The sequence below is a fragment of the Anolis carolinensis genome, chromosome 5 (genome assembly GCF_035594765.1).
Source record: "Anolis carolinensis isolate JA03-04 chromosome 5, rAnoCar3.1.pri, whole genome shotgun sequence".
NCBI lineage: Eukaryota > Metazoa > Chordata > Lepidosauria > Squamata > Dactyloidae > Anolis > Anolis carolinensis.
The window spans coordinates 163,751,583-163,774,830 of NC_085845.1; the positions used below are offsets into that span (position 1 = coordinate 163,751,583).

A 23,248-nucleotide genomic window follows, 5' to 3' on the forward strand; every position below is an offset into this window, starting at 1 on the left:
CAAATTCTAAGAGGGAAGGGTTCAGGGTTTTTCACCTCAGAAAAATTGCCACTTTTACCTGTCTTTCAAAATTAGAACCTAAAAAAGGAGAAAGATTGGTTTTGATATACTGTTCAACCATAAGGTAAAGGTTTTCCCCCGACATTAAGTTTAGTCGTGTCCAACTCTGGGGGTTGGTGCTCATCTCCATTTCTAAGCTGAAGAGCTGACGTTTCTCTACTCATATTTGCATGTTTTCGAACTGCTAGATTGGCAGAAGTTGGGCTAACAGCAGGAGCTCACTCCGCTTCCCGGATTCAAACCACTGACCTTTCAGCAGCTCAGCGGTTTAATCCGCTGCGCCACCAGGGGCTCTGTGTTCAACCATAGTTTGTGTTTACTGTAGAATTTAAGGCTTTCTCTGGATTTAACGCACAGCTACATTTTAGCATTATATGAAAGGGAAAAAAACAGACTTTTGTACTCTCTTTTTTCCTTTGCTCTGACTATGTATGAGGAGGAGATTGGGACTCTTTCACACTCCACAGAAACATCCTTAATGGAAAGAAATCCACCAAAAAATTCAAAAGATGTTGCGAATTAAAATAAATCTGGACACAAAATACTTTCTTTTAGGGATGCTTAACATTGATAAAGAAAAAATTAAAGAAATTATTTTTAACTACCTTACTATGGCAGCAAGAATGACATATGCCAAATATTGGAAAAAGAAAGAAACTCGAGATAAACTGTCAAGGACAGAACGCCACAAGATTCAAAGTAACAGAGTTTATTAGATTACAGAACTCAAAAATGCCCGTAAAAACACAAGGGCCAGGCAATTTTTGCCTTTAGGAGCAAAAAGGGAACAAAAGTAAATGTTCAAAAGATAAACCGGATTAAACCGGAGTTTAATCCGGGTAAAAACAAACTGCTTGCTTCAGCCTAGGTATTAACAGAACGAAAGCCAAGGAACAAAAGATACAAAGAATGCAACTAATTGGCAGCAGATTCCTCTCTGCTGCCAGCACTGTGCTTAGAGTAACTTGCGTCGCTCCCACACACACACAGTAGACAGGATCTCCAACACGAGCAATTCAGCCAAGGATTGTAGAAGTAGAGTAGACCAGTTCCGTTCCGTAGATCAAAGCCAGAAGCAGACGTTTGTAGTTTTTCCAAGTCCAAGAAGGGGGGAAGACAAGCCGTGGTCAGTTCAGTCCGGGTTCTCAAAGCAGGAGATGGCGTCCGTCAGAAAGACGACGGAAGGTCAAGCTAATAAGAGTAAGCACAGGTTTGCACAAACAAATGCCCACACAATCCCTCCCGCCGTCTGACCCTGGATTCCAATCAACTTACGTCTCAGCACAGGAAAGTACACAAGTCTTCAGGGAAGCGTCCCACACACACACGGATCCCAAGCGTTTGCCCAGATTACCTTGCCTGACGCAATTTGCAATTGCTCCCAAGCCCCATTTTATGCCAGTTACAAATCTTCATCACTGTCAGCTGTCCTCCTTAACCCGGGCGTTTCCTCATCACTTTCCTCGTCAGAGCTGGAACACCTCTGACTACGCCCAACAGCATCTCCAGCTGTGGATCCCGTCCCATCCCTCCAGCTAAGCCATGGGTCTAATCCTGAAGGTCCCCATTCATCTTCTGCCCCATCATGGCCAGTGGCCCCCAATTCCTCCCTTACCCGAGTCCAATCCATCTCATCCTCCTCTGAGCTAACCAGCCCCTCCTCCATTCTCTCCGTAAACCCTTCGAAAGATTCTTCGTCAGATGGTGCTGCAAATATGTCTCGCAGTCTTTTTCTCTCTCGCTCCTCGAGAGTATCTGACTCCCGAGGAGTCTTACGCCCACGTCTGTCAGTAACAGAGCCATGAGGCTCAATCATAACACTATCCCCTCTCACAAAGGCCTCCTCCCCCGATGGCGGAGAAGTGGCAGTGATACCCTCCGCTATAGCACCACGACGACTAGAGGTATCAAGTTTCAACAGTGAACGATGAAAGACTGGATGGACCTTTAAACTAGACGGTAAACGCAAACGAAACGCAACGGAAGAAATCTTTTTAACGATAGGAAAGGGACCCAAATACCGAGGCGCAAACTTTCCCCCAGCCTGTTTAATATGTTTGGAAGATAACCACACCAAATCCCCTTCTTCCAACTCCTCCCCTGCCTGCCTGTGGCGGTCAGCCTGAGTCTTCTGCGTTGCCTTAGCTTCCAGCAGTAAGCGACGGGCAACATCATGCAATGCAGCCATTTCCGTAGAGCGGTACACAGGGTCCGAAGAGACCACATTGGTCGACGGCGCCACACCTCCCCGTGGGTGAAAACCATAAGTTAGCTCAAACGGCGTATGCTGACTAGATGTGTGCACCGCATTGTTGTAAGCAAATTCCGCCACCGGTAGCCACTTCACCCAAGCCGTGGGTTGGTCTAAACAAAAACAACGCAGATATTGCTCTAAGAGCCCATTAACCCGTTCCGACTGTCCATCCGTTTGCGGATGGAAAGCTGAAGAAACGTTTAACTTAGTCCCCAAACACTCATGGAAATGTTTCCAAAAGCGTGACACAAATTGCGGAGCCCTATCTGAAATAATCACCTCGGGTGCTCCGTGCAAACGATAGATGTGCTTAGTAAATAGTAAGGCCAACGTAGGGGCCGCCGGAATGGTTGAACAAGGAATAAAATGAGCCAGTTTACTAAATAAATCCACCACCACCCAAATACAAGTATAACCCCCAGACTTAGGCAAATCTGAAATGAAATCCATGGAAATGATTTGCCATGGCCTGTCCGGAACAGGTAAAGACGACAACAACCCTCTAGGGCGCCCAACAGGCGTCTTACTCTGCTGGCAAACGGCGCAGCTGTCACAAAAGCGCAGAATGTCTTGCCGCATCTTTGGCCACCAATAGCTCCTGGTAATGAGCTGCACGGTCTTGAATCTGCCAAAGTGCCCAGCCATGGGTTCGTCATGGTGGGCTCTAATCACCTCCAACCTGAGGGCCCCCACTGGTACGTAGACCTGCCCCCTGCGTACCAATACTCCGTCTTGATCTTGTAGATGCGGCAGTATGGTACGGTTACCTGCTGAGAGCAGCATCAGTTGCTCCTGTGTCCACACATCATCCCTCTGAGCCGCAAGGATCTGGTCATGTAACCCGAGCTCATTATCTACAACACACAGAGAGGTAGTAGGCAAGATGGTCTGACATACAACCTGCTCATTGGTCTTAAACTCCGGCTTGCGGGATAAAGCATCGGCCCGCAAGTTTGCCTTCCCCTCTACGAACTGCACCTTGAAGTTAAACCTGGAGAAAAACAAAGCCCATCGGATTTGACGCTGGTTTAACTTCTTTGCTGTTTGCAAGTGCTCTAAGTTCTTGTGATCAGATCTGACCACGATCTGGTGCCGTGCCCCTTCAAGCCAGTGCCGCCACACCTCAAACGCCACCTTAATCGCCAACAACTCCTTCTCCCATATGGTATAGTTCTGCTCGAAGGGTGTTAGTTGCCGCGAGTAAAATCCACAGGGACGCAAGGTCCCTGAGGAGTCCTTCTGAGACAATACAGCCCCCAACGCGTAGCTAGAAGCGTCCGCTTCTACCACGAACGGTTTGTCAACATCAGGATGGGTTAGTATGTTGTCCGATTGAAAACTAGACTTAAGTTGTAGAAACGCCTCGTGAGCTTCCCGCCCCCACACAAATGGCTGTTTCTTGCGCAGAAGCTGCGTCAAAGGTACCGTGAGCTTTGCAAAATTCGGAATAAACTCCCGGTAGTAATTAGCGAAACCTAAGAACCTTTGTACATCCTTCTTAGTTTTCAGCTCCTGCCATGAGTTGACGGCGTCAACCTTATGTGGGTCCATTTTAAGTTCCCTACCTGACACTACATGACCTAGGAACTCCACTTCAGGCACATGAAAGACGCATTTGGAAGCCTTGGCGAAAAGCCCATTAGCCCGCAGTCGGTGCAGAACCTGCTTGACATGTTGACGATGTTCTTTCTCGTCCTTAGAAAAAATCAAGATATCATCCAAATAAATCACTAAAAATTGGTCAATTAGGTCCCTGAACACATCGTTCATGAACCTCTGGAAGACCGCAGGAGCATTACAAAGCCCAAAAGGCATGACTCGGAACTCGTGGCATCCGAAACACGTGTTAAATGCCGTCTTCCATTCATCCCCTTCCCGTATACGGATTAAGTTATAGGCCCCCCGCAGGTCAAGCTTGGTAAAGACCTTAGCCCCTTGCACCCTTGATAACAGTTCCGAGATTAAAGGGAGCGGGTACCTATCCCGAATGGTGTATTTGTTTAGGATCCGATAGTCGCAGACCAGCCTAAGTTCCCCAGTCTTTTTGGCTACAAAGAATACTGGTGCCGCAGTTGGAGAACTAGATGGGCGAATAAACCCCTTGGCTAAATTTTCATCTAAAAACTCCCGCAAAGCTTGCCTTTCCGGTACAGTCAAGGCATACAGCCTCCCTGCTGGCAGTTTCGCACCTTCTGCCAACTTGATGGCGCAATCATATGGCCTGTGCGGTGGTAATTTGTCCGCTTCTCTTTTACAAAATACATCAGAGAACTCCCCATACTCAGCAGGCACTCCCTCCATATCAGCATGAGTAACGTTTAGAGTGCAACAATCCTGCCTCTTTAAGATCACTTTACGTGTTGCCCAATCCACTTGTGGGTTTACTACAGCTAGCCAATCCATCCCCAGGATCACATCATATCGAGGCAAGCTCGTAATATCCCACACAAACGTTCCCGTTACTCCCTGCACCTCCCACGTTACTGCTGAGGTTTCCTGGTTAACCACCCCAGTCTCCAGCAGTCTCCCATCTGCTCCCTCCACCCACACGTCGCATGCCTTGCGCACTCTAGGAATGCCATGCTTCTTAGCAAACTCAATATCTACATAGGAGACCGTAGCTCCTGAGTCCAGCAGTGCCAGAGTAGAAACAAGTTCCCTTCCCCCAACAGATAATGTAATGGGTACGAAAACATGCTTCCTCCCCTCAGTTGACTGCTTGAGGAGCCCTAGTGCGTTGGACTCACGTCGCACTAGGGCTGGCCTTTTCCCGAAAGCTGGGAAGGTTTCACATTACAATTTTTGGCAAAATGCCCAGCATTCCCACAGTACAAACACAAGCCCAGCTGCCTCCTACGGCTCTTTTCCTCTGTAGACAGTTTTTTAAAGACCCCAAGCTCCATGGGCTCTTCCCCCATCACCACAGGTGCCCTGGTTACATGCATGGGTGGCGCACACATTGCTTTTGAGTGTTTACGAGCCTCGAACCTTGCGTCTAAACGCAGCACCTTAGCTACTAAGGCGTCCCAGCTTTCAGCCGGCTCCAAGCGTGCTAATTCATCCTGGAGCATATCACTTAACCCGGCAGTAAATAAAAGCATGAATGCATTCTCCCCCCAATCCAGCTGGTGGCGATACAGGTTAAACTTATTTAAGTAATCCAAAACAGTCCCCTTTCCCTGTTTCAACCGATACAGAGCCCACCCAGCGTTCTCCGTGCGGAGAGGATCCCCAAAAGTATCAGTTAACAACTTTTTGAAATTATTCAAATTGTCCTTGACTGGGTCATTTCCCAAAATTAAATTAGTGGCCCATTGTCCTGCGGGACCGGTCAACAAACTCAAAATAAAAGCCACCTTGCTAGTGTCAGTAGGAAAAGCATGAGCACTGAGCTGGGAAAAATAAAGCTCCACTTGTGCCAAAAAGGTTGGCAACTTGCACCTGGTTCCGTCAAAGCGTTCAGGAGTCAAAACATGTCCTTTCACAGCAAAAGCTGTTTGGCTTACGGTAAAGGCCGTTTGCAATTGGTCTACTTTGGCTCTTAACTCATCCATCGTCTTCCTGACGGGTTTATTGCTGCAATAAACTTTTTATGGGCGTCAGGCAATCTGTCAAGGACAGAACGCCACAAGATTCAAAGTAACAGAGTTTATTAGATTACAGAACTCAAAAATGCCCGTAAAAACACAAGGGCCAGGCAATTTTTGCCTTTAGGAGCAAAAAGGGAACAAAAGTAAATGTTCAAAAGATAAACCGGATTAAACCGGAGTTTAATCCGGGTAAAAACAAACTGCTTGCTTCAGCCTAGGTATTAACAGAACGAAAGCCAAGGAACAAAAGATACAAAGAATGCAACTAATTGGCAGCAGATTCCTCTCTGCTGCCAGCACTGTGCTTAGAGTAACTTGCGTCGCTCCCACACACACACAGTAGACAGGATCTCCAACACGAGCAATTCAGCCAAGGATTGTAGAAGTAGAGTAGACCAGTTCCGTTCCGTAGATCAAAGCCAGAAGCAGACGTTTGTAGTTTTTCCAAGTCCAAGAAGGGGGGAAGACAAGCCGTGGTCAGTTCAGTCCGGGTTCTCAAAGCAGGAGATGGCGTCCGTCAGAAAGACGACGGAAGGTCAAGCTAATAAGAGTAAGCACAGGTTTGCACAAACAAATGCCCACACAATCCCTCCCGCCGTCTGACCCTGGATTCCAATCAACTTACGTCTCAGCACAGGAAAGTACACAAGTCTTCAGGGAAGCGTCCCACACACACACGGATCCCAAGCGTTTGCCCAGATTACCTTGCCTGACGCAATTTGCAATTGCTCCCAAGCCCCATTTTATGCCAGTTACAAATCTTCATCACTGTCAGCTGTCCTCCTTAACCCGGGCGTTTCCTCATCACTTTCCTCGTCAGAGCTGGAACACCTCTGACTACGCCCAACAGCATCTCCAGCTGTGGATCCCGTCCCATCCCTCCAGCTAAGCCATGGGTCTAATCCTGAAGGTCCCCATTCATCTTCTGCCCCATCATGGCCAGTGGCCCCCAATTCCTCCCTTACCCGAGTCCAATCCATCTCATCCTCCTCTGAGCTAACCAGCCCCTCCTCCATTCTCTCCGTAAACCCTTCGAAAGATTCTTCGTCAGATGGTGCTGCAAATATGTCTCGCAGTCTTTTTCTCTCTCGCTCCTCGAGAGTATCTGACTCCCGAGGAGTCTTACGCCCACGTCTGTCAGTAACAGAGCCATGAGGCTCAATCATAACATAAACTGCTGGATAAATAAGGTGTTGGAAATAATGAATATGGATAAGTTGAGGTATTTATTAAAAAATAATCATGCCAGACCGAAAAAACAAACAAACTGGGATTTGATAAAAAAAAAACTACTTGAAAGAAGAGCAAATGAAGGTGTTAATTTAAGCATAAGATTTGTTATTATAGATTGAATGTAAGAAGATACCGACACTAGAGATAAAGAGATAAGAAAAGTAATCAAAAACCTTCTAAAGTAACTGTGTAAAAGATGGAAGTCTATATATAATATTCTTTTTCTTATTCTTAATTTTTTTTATTTGTATACTTTTTCTTTTTTGTGTGTATCCTTTTGCCTCTCCTTTTAAATCACTATTTCACACCAACAATTACAAAAAAAAGAAGAAAAAAGAAACATCCTTAATGCAGCAAGTGACCTCAGATCACGTGTTGCCAACAATTGTCCTTAATTAATCCTAATTATGGCATAGAAAAACAAGTCAGGATTGAAAAACAGAATGTGCTTTGCTTTTTTCAGTAAACAAGCCATGATTTCTTTACCCAAATTTATTTACTTATTTATATTTATCTATTTTGCCAATCTCCCAGCATGGGACGCAGTGCACTTACAAACAATTCAAAATACAATTATTATAAGAAATTAAGAGATAAAGCAACATACAAAATTAAAGTTAAGGAAACTTAAGAGTTATCACAGTTTGTCTGGATTAAGATATAATGATTAATCATTATAAAGGTAAAGTTTTTCCCCTGATATCAAGTTTAGTCATGTCGGACTGGGGGTTGGTGCTCATCTCCATTTCTAAGCCAAAGAGCTGGCATTGTCTGAAGATAGACACCTCCAAGGTCATGTGGCTGACACGACTGCATGGAGCACCGTTACCTTCCTGTAGGAGCGGTACCTATTGATCTACTCACATTTGCATGTTTTCAAACTGCTAGGTTGGCAGAAGCTGGAGCTAACATTGGGAGCTCATCCCACTCCCTGGATTTGAACTGCCAACCTTTCAGTCACCAAGTCCAGCAGCTCAGCGGTTTAATCCACTGTGCCACCAGGGGCTCCATTAATCATTATATCTTACCATTAATAATGAGTGTCAAAGCTTCTGAGGCCCTTTACATCATACAATTATAGTTCTGTACAGATTGAGTAGCTCTCATCCAAAATGCTTTGGGCCAGACATGTTTTATACATATAGTCTTGGCTAGGGCATGTTAAACTGGAGTTTTACAACAAAAGAATGTGGTGGAAATATTTAGGTTTCCCTTCTAAGCAGACAATTGATAAGACAGATTAAGGACCTTATCCCATTAAGGGATGGGGAGGATCATATTATTGTGGCGTTTTGTCCTGTAGCATTACAAAGCACATAGTTCTGTTTGTCATTCCTTATCACATGTTGTTCTTTTCATTTCTCCTGTAACAATCTATTTTCAGATTTATCACACCAGCAAGTGCATTTCCTTTCTCCTCCATTTTTTTCAAAAATGAAAACTTTGGGGGGAAAAAACTCAGGGTTTTTTCTCTCCCTCCCATCCTGCCACCTGTTACAATGCAGTCCGAGCCCTGCCACATGCACAATGGAAGACCTTCTTATAGCAACACCAGAAGCACTCCAAGTGGCCAGCTATTGGTCAAAGGACATTTAGTACAATGCCAAGTTTTTTTAACTTTGTTTTTTTAAAAACACATTACAACCGTACCCTTGATTTGCTTTTGATATGATAAATAAATAAATCCTGTTGCTCTGGAGAAGAAGAAAGGCATTGATTTATCATGCTGGCAGTAGAGAAATTTCTTGTAATTCAGATCTCTAAATGAGAGAGAGATGGAGGGAGTTCCATCATAAAGCAGGGATGGGGGATTAGGTCCTTATACATAGTCTGAGGCCCCTTCCAGACAGCTGAATAAAATCCCACATTATCTGCTTTGAACTGGGTTACATGGCAGTGTGGACTCAGATAACCCAGTTCAAAGCAAATATTGTATCATTTTCTGCCTTCATATTCTGGATTATATGGCTGTGTGGAAGGGCCCTGAGTTTCAGTGGCACTTGTTAAGTAAAAGAAATGAACTTTGACTTTGAAGTAGTCAGCTCTGAATTTGTGTGGTTTTGTACGTTGCTTGTGAGTGGCAAGAGGAAAGAGACAAGGCTAGGCAGTGTTTGTGGTTAAATTATAAAACAACCTAAGTTTTACTTTGGTTTTAATTTTTTTACACATCCATTGGTTGTGCACTAGATTGGGGAAGTTGTCTTAACTGCCTGACATTTGCTTCATGAGATAAGCAAAAACCCACTTCTTAGCTCAACCCTGAATTCCCAGTTTTTTAAAAAATTAGAGCATCTTCTGTATATTAATATTCCAACTTTATTTTAAAAGTTCCTTAGAAGATTGAAGATTAACTAACTACGGTGGTAAAAACAAAAATGGCATGGGAGCAGGAATCTAATGGGATCTCTAATAAGACTAATTGATTTCAGCAGGAGCCTTGAGAGATTTCAGTCAATTTTGTGAGAAACGCCGAGTGAAGAAATTATATATTCATTTTGTGTCAAAAGCATTGCATAAATAAGTAAGTTTGAAACTGATAAAATGAATGAAGCACAAGCAGCTAAATAATTTTAGACCAGAAACAGGCAACAGCGACTGCATTGTCTGTAGCTTTAAACAGTTCTTCCTCTGTGCATGAGGCAGGGCATTGCGGGCAAGCATACATATGCTAAGAACCCACCCCCAAGAAACCGAAGATGGAAGACAATCCTCCTCGAACTACGAGGGATCGCCTAAGTAATATGCGGAGTTGTTTATTCTGCTCCAAAGTCGCACGAGGTAGAGGATTCTTCTAGGTAGTGCCATTTTGCCAACTCCACTTCTGAATCTGTTCAAAGACTTCCAAATTTCCCATTCTTCATTTGCCACTGGAGGCAGACCCTCATGGGACCATCCAGTTGGAATTGCCTGATTTTGTTGCCCAGCGGGATATTCTTGCTGTTGCTGGAGGAACATTTAGAGGAGTGGAGGTTCTCATGAAACTTTTCCTTGATTTAAGTCTACTGGGAGGAGACTGATAGCCTTATGGTGGGTGGATTTCACAGTGTTCAACCTTATTTCTCTTGCAATTGGCAGCAACTTCCCATCACACATCAGTGAAGAAATGATGATGATAATGTAATGATTGTAGTATTAGATGATGTAGGAGAAGCAAAGGATTGCAGCTGTTTCTATAGTGTTGCCCTTTTAGCATCATCTGGGGTATGGAGTCCATGTGAAGTTCCTTTTACTCTTTCATTTTTAAGAGAAAAGCCAAAAACATTCACCACATCATCAGGCATCGGTGTGTAGAAGACTGTCCTGTGAGGTATAAAAGTGGGTTATAAAGCACATACCGTAATTTACCGATCAAAAGGCGAACATAATACGATGTATTTTTTTCATTTTAAGTTGGCTCAAAGTAATTCATTTTTGTTGCCACAAAAGTACTCACATGTATATATTGAAGTGTTTTGTTCTTATTCTTTTCCAGTTCAAGTATCACTCATCTCTGGTTCTTGGCATTTGACAGAAATACTTGAATTTTATAAGTGCTCATCACAGAAAACGTAAGATACATTTACTAGTATGTGGTTTTGTCAAGTGTGACTTCTAGTGGTTCCTCAGGAGGTTTCTGAACTCCCATGTTTTGTTTATCAATTTCTTCTCTGAATTCTCTCCCTTTTTGTGAGTCATCTATATGGTGATCTCATACAACCTTTCTTCTCTGTGTTAAGACCATTTATCTCTCTCTCTTTCTCTTTCTCTCGCTCTTTCTCAAAAAGACTAATTTCTTTGAGAGAAGAGCAATAGCAGTAGTCTTTAGGTTTTGGTATTGAGCTGAAGTTTTTCTTTTTGGTTGGGGAGATGGAATATAATTTAATTTTAGAGTGCATGTGTTAGAAATGCCACTGGCATTTCAAGGTGTATATATAAAAAGCAGGGGGGTCCTCAAACTTTTTAAACAGACAGCCAATTCACAGTCCCCCAGATTGTTGAGGGGCCAAACTTTAGTTTGAAAAAAACATGAACAAGTTCCTATGTACATTAAGTTTAGTCGTGTCCGACTCTGGGGGTTGATGCTCATCTCAATTTCTAAGCTGAAGAACCAGCTTGTTTGTAGATGCCTCTAAAATCATGTGGTCGGCATGACTGCATGGAACGCCATTAACCTTCCCGCCAGAGCGGTATCTATTGATCTACTCACATTCCATGTTTTCGAAGTCCTAGGTTGGCAGAAGCTGGGGCTAACAGCGGGAGCTCACCCCGCTCCACAGATTTGAACCGCCAACCTTTCAGTCAGCAAGTTCAGCAGCTAAGTGGCTTAATCCACTGCACCACCAGGGGCTCCCCTATGTACACTGCACATACCGTATTTGTAGTGCAACCCCCCCTAAAGAACAATACAATATTTAAAACGAAGAACAATTTTAACAAATATTAACTTACCAGTACTCACCTATGAAGGTAATGGGACAGAAGGAATATTTATGACCTTGCTAGATGTATCTCATTTTACACTGTGGCAAAAAAGATATTGAACTCAAGGGACCTTTGGCCTGATTAAGGAGGAATGTTATTATGAAATGTTGTGTTTTCCTATGTCCAATGTGAAATGATCTTGCCTTCAATTGAAAAAAACCCCTCATTTAATTATAATTAGTATGTGAGGTATAAAAGCTACCTGTGTAAAACTGTTGCTCCTTCTTTGCTCCTTTATTGGGTCAGGAATGGAAATTATACATCCTTCCAGATGTTGTTGGACTCACAGTTGCTCTAAGCCAGTGGTTCTCAACCTGTGGGTCCCCAGGTGTTTTGTCCTAAACTCCCAGAAATCCCAGCCAGTTTACCAGCTGTTAGGATTTCTGGGAGTTGAAGGCCAAAACATCTGGAGACCCACAGGTTGAGAACCACTTCTCTAAACAGTGGGAAGGAATGCTGAGTGATGCTATCTACCATCACCTGGAGGGCCACATCATTCCCACCCTGCTTTAGGTTGTCATATTGGCTGATACTCCCTTCTCCCTTGGTCCTTGTTCATCTCTACAAATTTCATTTATTATTCTCCCTCCATACATTGCTAGATGCTCCGAATGTAATCGATTTAACTGTACCTGGGATGCTAGAGAAAACAAATGCGTTGATATCCCTGAGATCTGCAAAAGAAAGGTAAGTATGTGTGGCTTATATTTAAAAAAACCAATACAGTCAATTTATGGAAATTTGATAAACTGTGTTTTTGGGTTACATGATTGTTTCTGTTTCTGCATCTTTTCTAGGTTGACTGTAGTAAGATTATCAGTACATCAACCAGCATATCATCAAAGGTCAGCAAATATCTTTATATCAGTTTAAAGCAGCTGAAGCAAAAACTGTAGGAAAAGCTATTTCTTTGTGTTTCATTGTCTCCCTGACTATTACTCATATGTCCCCTACAATGATCATAATCCCAAAGTTTTGGAGGATGAAGATAATGAAGAATGGGAAAAGATTATGGAAACTCTTTTGCAGTTTAGGTTTCAGTCCAGGGATTATTTTTCCTATACGTTCTCCATTTAATGGAATAAAAAAGGACAATGGAAATTAAAAGGGAGAGAAGAGCTAAAGATAAATGACTGGTTTAGGTATTACCAACTACAGTACATATTTAGGAAATATATTAAAATTGGGTTCCCCAAAAGGAAATCGGAGTTGGAGAATATTTTGGAGAAGGAAAAAGAATTGATCTCCAGGTTATACAAATATATATAGCCTGGTAGATAATCGAATAAAAAACAGCAATGATCTCCTGGGACAGAGACTTAGGGAAAAATATAGATTTGGAATCTATGGAAAGAAGGATTTAAATTTTCAATAGCGAGGTCCATTAAAGAAAACATGCATAAAATGTTCTATAGAAGTTATATAATTCCTGAAATAATAGCTAAAATTGATAAAATCTAATGGGGGGAATGTTGGAGATGTAAAGTGCAGAAAGGCACCTTCATCCATGTTTCGTGTATGTGTAAGAAAGTAAAATATTTTGGGAAAAAGGTGAAGAAAGAAACTAATAAAATGATTTCTAAAAAGGTCAAGAGAAACCCAAAAAGATGCTTACTGGGCTTGTTTCAAGAGAGAATTAGTATAGATGATGCGGAAATTTGCCAATATAGTTTTGTGGTGGTGAGAATGACAATAGCTAAGTCTTGGAAGGCAGGAAGAGAACTACTCATTAAGGATTGGAAAAGAAAATTAGTTGGGTATATTCAAATGGTCAAGCTCTCCAATGGCTCAAGGGAAGGAAACAATGAAGTGTTTGTTAGAAAATTGAGACTTGCCTTTGGGTATTTAAAAAAGAAGACAAAAATAGATTTTGAAATAGCCGCATGGGGAATTTATTAATGTAATGATAAGGGTAGAGTTTTGTTAGATACAATTTCCATATGGCATGGTGTCAAGTCATGGGTGGTGGTTCATGGGTGGGAACGGGTGGGGTGGGATTGGGGAAATAATATTTGTAATTTGATTGTTTGAATGTATGTTTCTGTTTTTCATATATCACAATAAAATATATATATATATATATATATATATATATATATATATATATATGCACGCGCACGCACGCACACACACACACACACACACACGGTGTTTGAAAAAGAACTCCCTAGTTTTAATGTGTTTTAACTTAAAACTAGGGATTTCTTTTTCAAACACCCTGTACATACATACACACACACACACACACACACACACACACACACACACCACGTTTCTCACTGTCTGTTGACAGGACCATCTGCAGATACCAAAATCCATGAATTCTCATCGCCACCTGAGAACTAGTAGTAAAGAGACTCTAGTAAAGAGTAGTATCTGCCCCCCAGATATTTTTGATCCATGGTTAATTGAATTCACAGATGTGGAACCTATGGGTTAGCTGTACTCTTGTATCTCTTTTTCCTACTATATATCAACATTTAAAATCCCATTAATAATAATAATAATAATAATAATAATAATAATAATAATAATAATAATACAAAACCATAAAATTACTGGTATAAACATACCTTTTGAAACACCCAAAATACTTTTTTTTCCTTGGAGTCAGTTCTCAGCTTAATCAAATGAGGTAGTTTTCAGGTTATCTGATCTTGAGAACTTGTTGATAAAATCATTAGTCAAATTTCCTGTTTATTGAATTCTGACAAAACAAAAAACCAACATTTGATATATGAATGATGTATATCAGATGCTTCCTAGAAGGAACTTCAGTTTTCTGTTTAGAAGTAAATGCCGTTATGCATTTTAAGTTGTTATCACTTTTGAATAAAAAAAAAAACCATTTGTTTTTAAAGATAGTTATAGAAAGCAAAGCACAAGGCAAATTATGTATAAAGTTCTTTCATTTTAAATCTGGTCTATTATAGAATTCACAAGTATTAATTAGAAACACAATTTACTGGTAAATGAAGGATTGGTTTGTGTCATCCATTAATGTCCATTCCATATAGTGCAATATGATTTTCTCATTCCATGCCAATGGTATTTGGGGAAATGAATTTTCTTTTGCACAATTGTTAGATTGAACAAAGGCTTAGACAAGCTTACAGAAAATTGGACTTAAGAGAATAAATTAATTAATGAAGTCTCATTGATGTTTATTTGTCTTTTCTAAGTATGTCAAAATTTGAATCTTACCATCAGGGGCTTTCAATTCAGCTTTGTGAAGAAATTGATAATATCCAAGTTCCAAGATAATATCTTTTTTACTTATGGGAAATCTTTGAGCACAAATAATAGTGTTTTACAAAATTGTACTAGAACTTACTTGCAAAATGCACATATTTGAGTTGCTCAGTACTGTTGTTCTAAAGGATCTACATGCAATCCTATACATGCTAGGCTGTGAAGATGCATATCCTGAGCACACTCAATTTTATCTGCAAAACCAGATCATATCTGATTAATGGATTGGAGACCACCAGGTAATAATCTTTGATCACCTGAAAATATGGAGAGCCATTGGTCCTCAATATTGACTGTATTGGATCACATAGGGTGGTAACCTCAGTATGAGGTGCTTCTATGAGAAATATCCATTGAACTCACGACTAACATAGCATAGGACTTGGGATGTGGGTGCAATAAGGTGTCCAGGAACAGTTGGGTTTAGGAGTCCCAACTTTGGGGACATTGCTACTGGGACATTGCTGGTGGAGCAGCAACAGCTTCAGCATGATTCACTCCTTGTCTGAGGAGGCATCTGTCAGTGGCTTCCTTTTCTGTCTCTTGATAGGAAGTGATGCAAAAGATTTGTCCCAGTTCTGTATAAGCGCAGTGATAAGGAGATGTTAGATATAATGATATCAATAAAATCTCACCAGAAAGAAATGGGCCACACCTTGAATATACACAAAATAAGACAAATAGAGTACGTAAACTGAAGATGAAAAATACATTTTTAGAGAAAGATCTCAAGGATTTGAGGGGTTTGAATCCCGCGAGCTTAAAATGGCAACTTGTATTCACATTATAATATTGTGACATATACAACTGCTTTTTTTGCTCGTTTTTGTATTGCTTGCCTTCAGCTTATTCAAAGAAAACCAGCTGTTTTACTGAAGGTATTACAGATATGGTTGTTTGATTTTCAGCTCTCTCTAGTCAGCATATACTGTATACTTAGGTAGCCATTTCAAGTATTTGATGAAAGGAACTTGAACCCATGGGCTGTTATGTAACAGTGACTCTACTAGGGTTTTTAAAGACTGTTTTTGTTGTTAGAATAAGCTCTGTTTAAAACTACACTCTTTAAAAGACTAGCATTCATAAACATTTACAGTCCATTTTCCCTAAATGGGTTTGTCAATTTGTGAAGGCATTTAGAAATTTACAGCTGTGCTTCTTCAGTTGTAATAACTTAAAAATTAAAGCTACAGCTTAAATGCACAAGTTTATGATCAGGTCAACTATTTGAGAAATTTTTACTGAAATAATGTTGTAATTTATAGAAACAGAATATCCTCTTGAAAGGGATTAAGTTAAAAGCTGCAAAGACGCTGAGCCAATGTTGTTCAGCAGATGGTGGATGAGAAAGTAAAAGACTATTGTGGGTAAAGACCACAAAATCTATATGTTGGAATATGACATATGCAATACTTCCCACTGATATATGATTGACAGAACTTAGAAGCATTGTGTTTTTTATGAACCCCAACTTCCAGAATTTCTTAACCAACATGTTTTTGGATTGTAGCCCTGGTTATCCCCTGATGGTGGCTAAGAGGTTTGGGAGTTGTCATCCCAAAAAATGATTTCTCAAGCTGTGGTGTTGACTGATAAAGAGATATAAGTAACATTAAATAATTTAAGATGCTTTATTGCTTTAGTCAAAACAGCCTTACACATTCACTTAGGCCAGGAAAGCCATTAAATAAATATACATAATAAATGTTTGTGTATCTCAATATAGGTATGGCATATTTTTAAAGAAACAGCATTTCCAAATCATTGTTTCCTTTTGGACTGGTAATATCAGTTGCATACGTAACATTTGATTTTCTGCTTTCTATATTTTCCAGATGAAGAACTAACCATTAGAACAGGTCTGAACAGCCCAGAAGGTCAAATGTTACAAAAAAAAAAAATTAATCAAGTGTGTTTTCTTCTAAAATGCTCTTTAAATGTTCACTAGAGACAATAAATAGCATTTCCACCAGGTTTGGAGGTTCATGGGTCTCAATGGGGTCGAGCAACAGGTGTCCACTCCTACTTTTAGAATAGTCTGTGCTCCCATCCCATTTTTTAACTATTTCATTATTTTTTTCATTAAATCTCCACTGATACAATCCATGATCAATACTACCATGTTAATGTTACTTGTTGTGTTGTTGTCTGCATTGCTGTTGTTTAGAAGTATCTAATTATGGTTCATAGTTGATCATGTGCTGTGCTATACTATGATGAAGGTGATGATGGATGGTGAAAGCAGTTCATGGCTTCCCAAGCCATAGGGAGCATCTACACTGTAGAATTAATACAGTTTGACACTACTTTAACTGCCAGAACTCAATGCTTTGCAGCCATGGGATTTATAGTTTGGTCAGGCGCCAACACTCTTTGGCAGAAAAGGCTAGGCCCTATAAAACTGCAATTTTTATGATCCCATAGTATTGAGCTATCAAGAAATAGTTTTCTAAGATCTACAGAGATTCTTGCAGGAACACCTCAGCAAGAGTCCAAAAGTGGCAGGCTAAAATCCGGTATCTCAATCAGTGGCTGACGGCGGATGACTCAACCTTAAGAAATGGGACCACAAAGTGGAGTCCACGACATGTGAATGTGGAGAAGAGCAAACCACAGACCACCTATTACAATGCAGTCTGAGCCCTACCACATGCACTATGGAGAACCTTCTTACAGCAACACCAGAGGAACTCCAAGTGGCCAGCAACTGGTCAAAGGACGTTTAGTATCATGCCAAGATTTTTTCTTAAAAAAGTTGTGTTTTCAAATACACAACAACCTGTACCCTCGGTTCGTTTCTGACACAATAAATAAATAAATTGAGCTACAGCAGTTAAAGTGGGGTCAAACTGCATCCTCCAGTGTAGATGCACCCATAGACTCCAATTGAGTTTATATTTCCTTGCTTTTTGGTTTTTGATATTCTTTCCTTGAACAACTGATGAAAATTCTAGAGCGTGAATACAATGTTCTTCTATAACTTAAAATAAATCACATTTAATGGTCAACTATAAACAAGACAGCTATGTTATAAAGATCTTCATACAGGTGTGACTTGAGAATTTTACTCTTAAATATTAAAATCTAGTTCTTTGTTGTTTCCAATAGCCCATGAATATTGCTTCCATTGAACCAGCATGGATATCAACACTAGGCAAAAGTGAAGTGCTCGTTATAGGAGAAAATTTCACAGGATCAAACATTTTGATGCAGATAACTGGAACCAGTAGCTGCAGACCAGTAGAGTAAGTCATAACAAAGATCAGTTTTACCTCTGAAATTCACATTAGTCTACACTGTACTGCATTGCAACCATGAAGATGTTTGCACTGGGCATGTAAACTTCATAATACCTGGTAGCCTTTAACTTGGAATTGGATCTGATGCTGTTGTTCATTTTAATGCTTTAGGCTGGTAGCAGGGGAATGGGACTGATGAAAAAGGATGTTTTGGAAAAAGTGAATTCTAATCAGAGCTTGGCCGCTATTGGCTAAGGGATTCTGGAAACTAATCCAAGAAAGTAACTAATCCCAAGCTCTGTTTCAGATAATGTGAATACTGGTCACATGTGATGAAATACATCTACCATTCTTCCATTACATTTTATTTCTGTGTCTATAATCTTTGTTCTTTAGGACCTGTAGTATTCTATCCAAAGAGAATTAATGAATCAAATGAGCAATTAGATTAATTATTTGGATGCTGTCCATCTTTTTTGTAGAAGACATAAAACTAGTGTTAATGAACCTGGTTATTTTTCTTGATATTACATGTTAATGATCTTTGTTGATGTAACCGTGTTTTTTATTTTTATTTTTATTGAACTTTTGTAAGTTTGTGTGCAGGTGGGGTGGCAAAAGTACATTTAATGTTTACAGTATTTGTTTACTTTCAGGAAACAAACATTAAAAAACAAATGTTACTGTTATACAATGCTAATGTTCCCTAAAAAGAGAGCTGGCAAAGTAAGAGAGTGACTGCTTTCTAATTCAGAAAAAAATAAGGTTAAACCCTTGAGCCGGCTGACCTGAAGGTTGGGTTGCTGACCTGAAGGTTGCCGGTTCGAGTCTGTGAGATGGAGTAAGCTCCCATCTGTCAGCTCTAGCTTGTGGGGACATGAGAGAAGCCTCCCAGGAGGATGGTAACACATCCGGGCATCCCCTGGGCAACGTCTCTGTAGACGGCCAATTCTATCACACCAGAAGCGACTTGCAGCGTGTTCTCAAGTCACTTCTGACACGATAAAAAAAATTCAGAAAAATTGATTTTTGAACTTTTTCGATGTCATTTTTAACAATAGGATGGACATAATTTGTTCTCTGTTTTAACATCTGTAAATTAAGTTAAAAAAGAGAAATTGTAGTGATTTTTAAAAATGTTTTCTAGACCACCTTGGTATGAAATCTGATTGAGCACTTAGATCCATTGAACCAGTTTGTATGATTAGTAGTAATCCTTTGAAAGTCCTTCAAGAGTTTTGAAAACTCTAAGTAGATATTGGGAACAAGTTAGTTCCTTCAGTGTTCTCTTCTCATGGGCCAACTTTGGCTCAAAGATCTTACCTTGTTCTGACTGAATTTTATTTTCTGGACATATCAGGGAATATTGACAAACAAGAAGGAAAAAACATTATTTTAATTTGATTTTTTTGATCCAGAGCTCCCAGATGCTGCTATAATTGGCCACTCTAATATGAGCCTAGATTTTTATTCTGACACTCACAGGAGTTCATAGCTTTGTAAGCTATAGTTTGTGAAGCATACGTGCTCATTTAAACCTAGCTATAGAAAAATGGTTCACCAATGCTCTTTTATTGCTTTGTGAATGACACTTATTGTTAGGAATGATTCAAGAGATATTCATTGTCTTCTTGTGTTAGGATACCTGTCACTGAGGTGCTAAATCGTACACACATGAAATTCTGTTTACCGCCGAGTCGCAAAGAAGTCAAGAGCGTATGCATAAAGGAAATTGGAGCAAAGTGTTCACGCTCTGTGCCACTGCATTATCTGTCTCTCCCAGAATGTTCCCAAATCATTCCAAATATTACATGGAAGAGGTAATCCCTGAATTATTTTAATTCTTTTGAAAAAATAGTTAGTAAAGCATCAATGTTAAATCATACATTTTACAAACAAAAATAGGAGATTATTAACACTGGCAGTCCTTTACTGTTATAAAGCCAAGCCCTTCACCTGTCTAAGTTCCCTAACTACAATAAGCTCCTTCAAAATCTCAGTTCTAAACATGATCACCAGATCATTCTCCCAATCAAAGACAGGACTTGGAAAAGTTTTTTTTTTTTAAATGGAGTACTATCTCAGGATCCCCTTGCCAACATGGCCACTGCCTATGCAACATGGGAGTACTGGAGTAGCAGTCCAAAAAGTAACTTTTCTAACCTCCTTTAAATGCTTGTTTTGCCAGAAATTGAATCAGTTATACAGGGTCCTTCTGTATAATTTTAACATTTTCTATTGTCTGATTTTAATCATGATTTAACTGCATTGACATATGATCTGTAATGCTTCATTTTCTTTTCATAATTGTTTATTAGTGTGTCATTTTATTATTATTGTCTCAGTTATATTCTGTTGGCTGCTTGGCATTATATCGATAAAAGAGACAGGCAGAAAATAGCAATAACAATCATTGTTATTGTTATGACACGGTTTACAATTAAATAGAAGGCTAGATGAGCAGCTATCCCTTCCAAACAAACAAGCTGCCAGATTTGGTAGCAGATGCAACAATAAAATTGTGATGGAAATGAATGAACTCCAGTTAGTTTCCAACATGTTGCTCCTGGATAGTCTTACTAGAACCAACTATGTAAATAGGCAAACTATTATTGACTAAGAAAGAACTCTTTCCTAGAGACATCAAGCCACATTTACTCAGCAGATAAAAGCACTAAGTGAATAAATAAATAATAAATGCATAGACGGGTATAAGAACTATGTACAGATATAAGTCGCAACTAGAATAGATACATGAAAACAGCTGCTTTGTGGAGAATTTACAGTTATGCACCAACTCATTTGCTCTAATCTAATTGCAATCAGCAACTGGATTTGTGCCTTAAATCTTAGATCTGTTTTATTACCAATATGCTAGTAATATTAAAATAAAAGTAATAAGTTACAATTGACTCGTAACATATCTTGTTCACATTTGGCGACTATCCCATCCCAAGCCTCCTATTAAATGCAGCACTTTATTCTCTATCTCATCTGCTGAGCTTACAATATGCACTCCTCGCACTTTGGCCCAGTTCGTTTTTATGAACTTTTGTTCTGGTTTTTAAATTATGTCTAACTATACTATGGTCACTATTTTATTTTTTACTATGTTAATGTGTATAATTGTATCTTTATTTTGGGTACAAAAATAAAGCTATTATTATATTATTATTACCATCTTGGGGGCTAAGTCTAAATATCAGTTGCAAAACTCCCTTCTGAAGGTACATATGACTCTAACAGCTGTCTAGACTAGCTTTATTCTTTCGACTGAATTTCAAAAACTACTGTTCAGCAGATATTAATTCAGTTTCTGTAATATATAGATGTGGATATAAATAATTAGAATTGAATATTGAGAGTTCTTTTTTTGAGAGGGCAGCATGTTGGTCCAAGATAGTAAAGAAGGTTCCCCTTTACTAATCTTATTTCCTCACCTTCTGTTGCTGGCCTTTAATGTCAAATATTACAGTTCAGTTATCTCAATAAATCATGAGCCTTTGTTTCACACAATTCTCATAAATACATTATGTCTTTTTTACTGTTTGGCAATTTTATCTAGCTATAGTTTTTTTTCCGTACTGCATACATTTGTATTCTTTTTGATAATTCAATATATTTGCATTAAAATCCAAAAAGGAACAATAAAATTGGAAATGAAATGCATTTGTTGGGACTACTGTATATTCATTATTGTTGACTTTGTTTCTCTATAATAAATACAGCTGGAAGGAGCTGAATAGATCAAGAAGGCCAATTTCTCAGTGTCCTTGCAGATAGATAGCTCATAACACTGCCAATTAATAATTATTTAGCAGTTATTTAACTTTTTCCTCCTTGAAATTTTCCCATTGATAACCAAAATAATGATGGGTGTCCAGCATTGGTGGTAGATAAGATCAAGTGGCTACCTACCTACCATTTTTGGTACGTAATTTTACTTCTCAGTGGTTGCACCTTGTACTGTCGCAGCTGGATTGGTTTCGTACAATTATTTGTATAATTTAAGACTGGTATTTGATTCCGTTTATACATTTTCCTTGCATTCAGAGTAGTAATGTTACATTTATTTCATAATATTTATACTGTATTAATATTCAGATATCACTTTTAAATCTTCTATTATTTTGCAGTGGAGGACGCAACATGTCCATACATGGCAAATACTTGAATATTACAGATTCAGTTCTTATTTTAGATGACCAAAGAGAAATGCTGGCTGTAAGTGTTATTCATTTATTGTTTTTCCCCAATCTCCATGCATTTGAATAGCTCAGAACTGATTTTATGGCATCCCTTTTCTTTTACTGAGACAAATTGATGCTGTTTCTGAAGCTTGAAAGTCGACAACTTCTATCTTCCATTGTTGAACTGAAATTTTCATTAGCTCTAATGAGCACAGCCAATGATGAAGAATCATGGGACTTGCAGTCCAGGGCCACAAATTCCCTGCCCTTGTTACAAAGAAAACCTTCAGGTTTGATGAATGAATAGACATGGCATATTCCTTTGGCTTCCATCCTACCAACAAACAGATAATGTAATTGCTGGGAACAGTTGCATTTTTCTAATTATTGTTTTCTGGCATCTGGAATTGCTCTGCTTGTGTAAAATTTGTACAGTTTGTGGAAATTCAACATTCATTGTTTTGTATCTCAACAAGTGCTTGTGCAAAAGATTCTGCATCCCATTGCACAAGTCCATTTACAGTTCATTATAAGGTATTCATCCTAGTTGTTCCTTGGAGTAGTTGCTTTGTTAACATTTGTCCGACTACTATAAGAATCGAATAAGAATCAGCAGCATTAATTACTATTATGTACGCTGGAACTCAATTGACAGACCCAGTCTTTTAAACTTGAACACACCTATCTGTATTTTATAATGTGTTTTATGAATATCTTATGTAAGTTAATTTTTTAACTGATTTATAGTGTATTGTACAGGTTTTATATGTGTGCTTTATTGTAAGCCGCCCTGAGTCCCCTGTTGGGTGAGAAGGGCGGGATATAAATATTGTAATAAATAAAAATAAATAATACTAGCAAAACAGGCAACTACTAGAAAAGTAATATAGAAAGTATGTCCCCATAGAGCTCCCACTGAAAAGAAAACAATTGCTTTTGGGAACATTTGGTAGTAAAAACATATTTTCA

General features: G+C 39.5%; 2 protein-coding genes across 3 annotated transcripts in view; one reads left to right on the forward strand and one right to left on the reverse strand.

The window, feature by feature from the left end:
* plxnc1 (plexin C1) overlaps positions 1-23,248 on the forward strand; it is a 73,010-nt gene that overhangs the window by 18,419 nt on the left and 31,343 nt on the right. Inside the window, exons 7-12 of the mRNA XM_062980935.1 lie at positions 10,610-10,685; positions 12,201-12,285; positions 12,396-12,443; positions 17,959-18,095; positions 19,730-19,909; positions 22,226-22,313. Of these exons, the coding sequence (XP_062837005.1) occupies positions 10,610-10,685; positions 12,201-12,285; positions 12,396-12,443; positions 17,959-18,095; positions 19,730-19,909; positions 22,226-22,313 (614 nt within the window). The remainder of the gene's footprint in view (positions 1-10,609; positions 10,686-12,200; positions 12,286-12,395; positions 12,444-17,958; positions 18,096-19,729; positions 19,910-22,225; positions 22,314-23,248) is intronic.
* Positions 9,288-23,248, reverse strand: part of cep83 (centrosomal protein 83) — a 79,617-nt gene continuing 65,656 nt past the window's right edge. Inside the window, exons 17-18 of one of the 2 annotated variants that reach the window (XR_010006284.1) lie at positions 14,172-14,305; positions 9,288-10,437 (exon numbers count right to left, since the gene is read on the reverse strand). Coding sequence is in view for 1 of the 2 variants with exons in the window: in XM_062980946.1 (XP_062837016.1) it covers positions 10,411-10,437 (27 nt within the window). In the remaining variant the exon portion in view is untranslated. The remainder of the gene's footprint in view (positions 10,438-14,171; positions 14,306-23,248) is intronic. The other variant, XM_062980946.1, reaches the window with a different exon arrangement.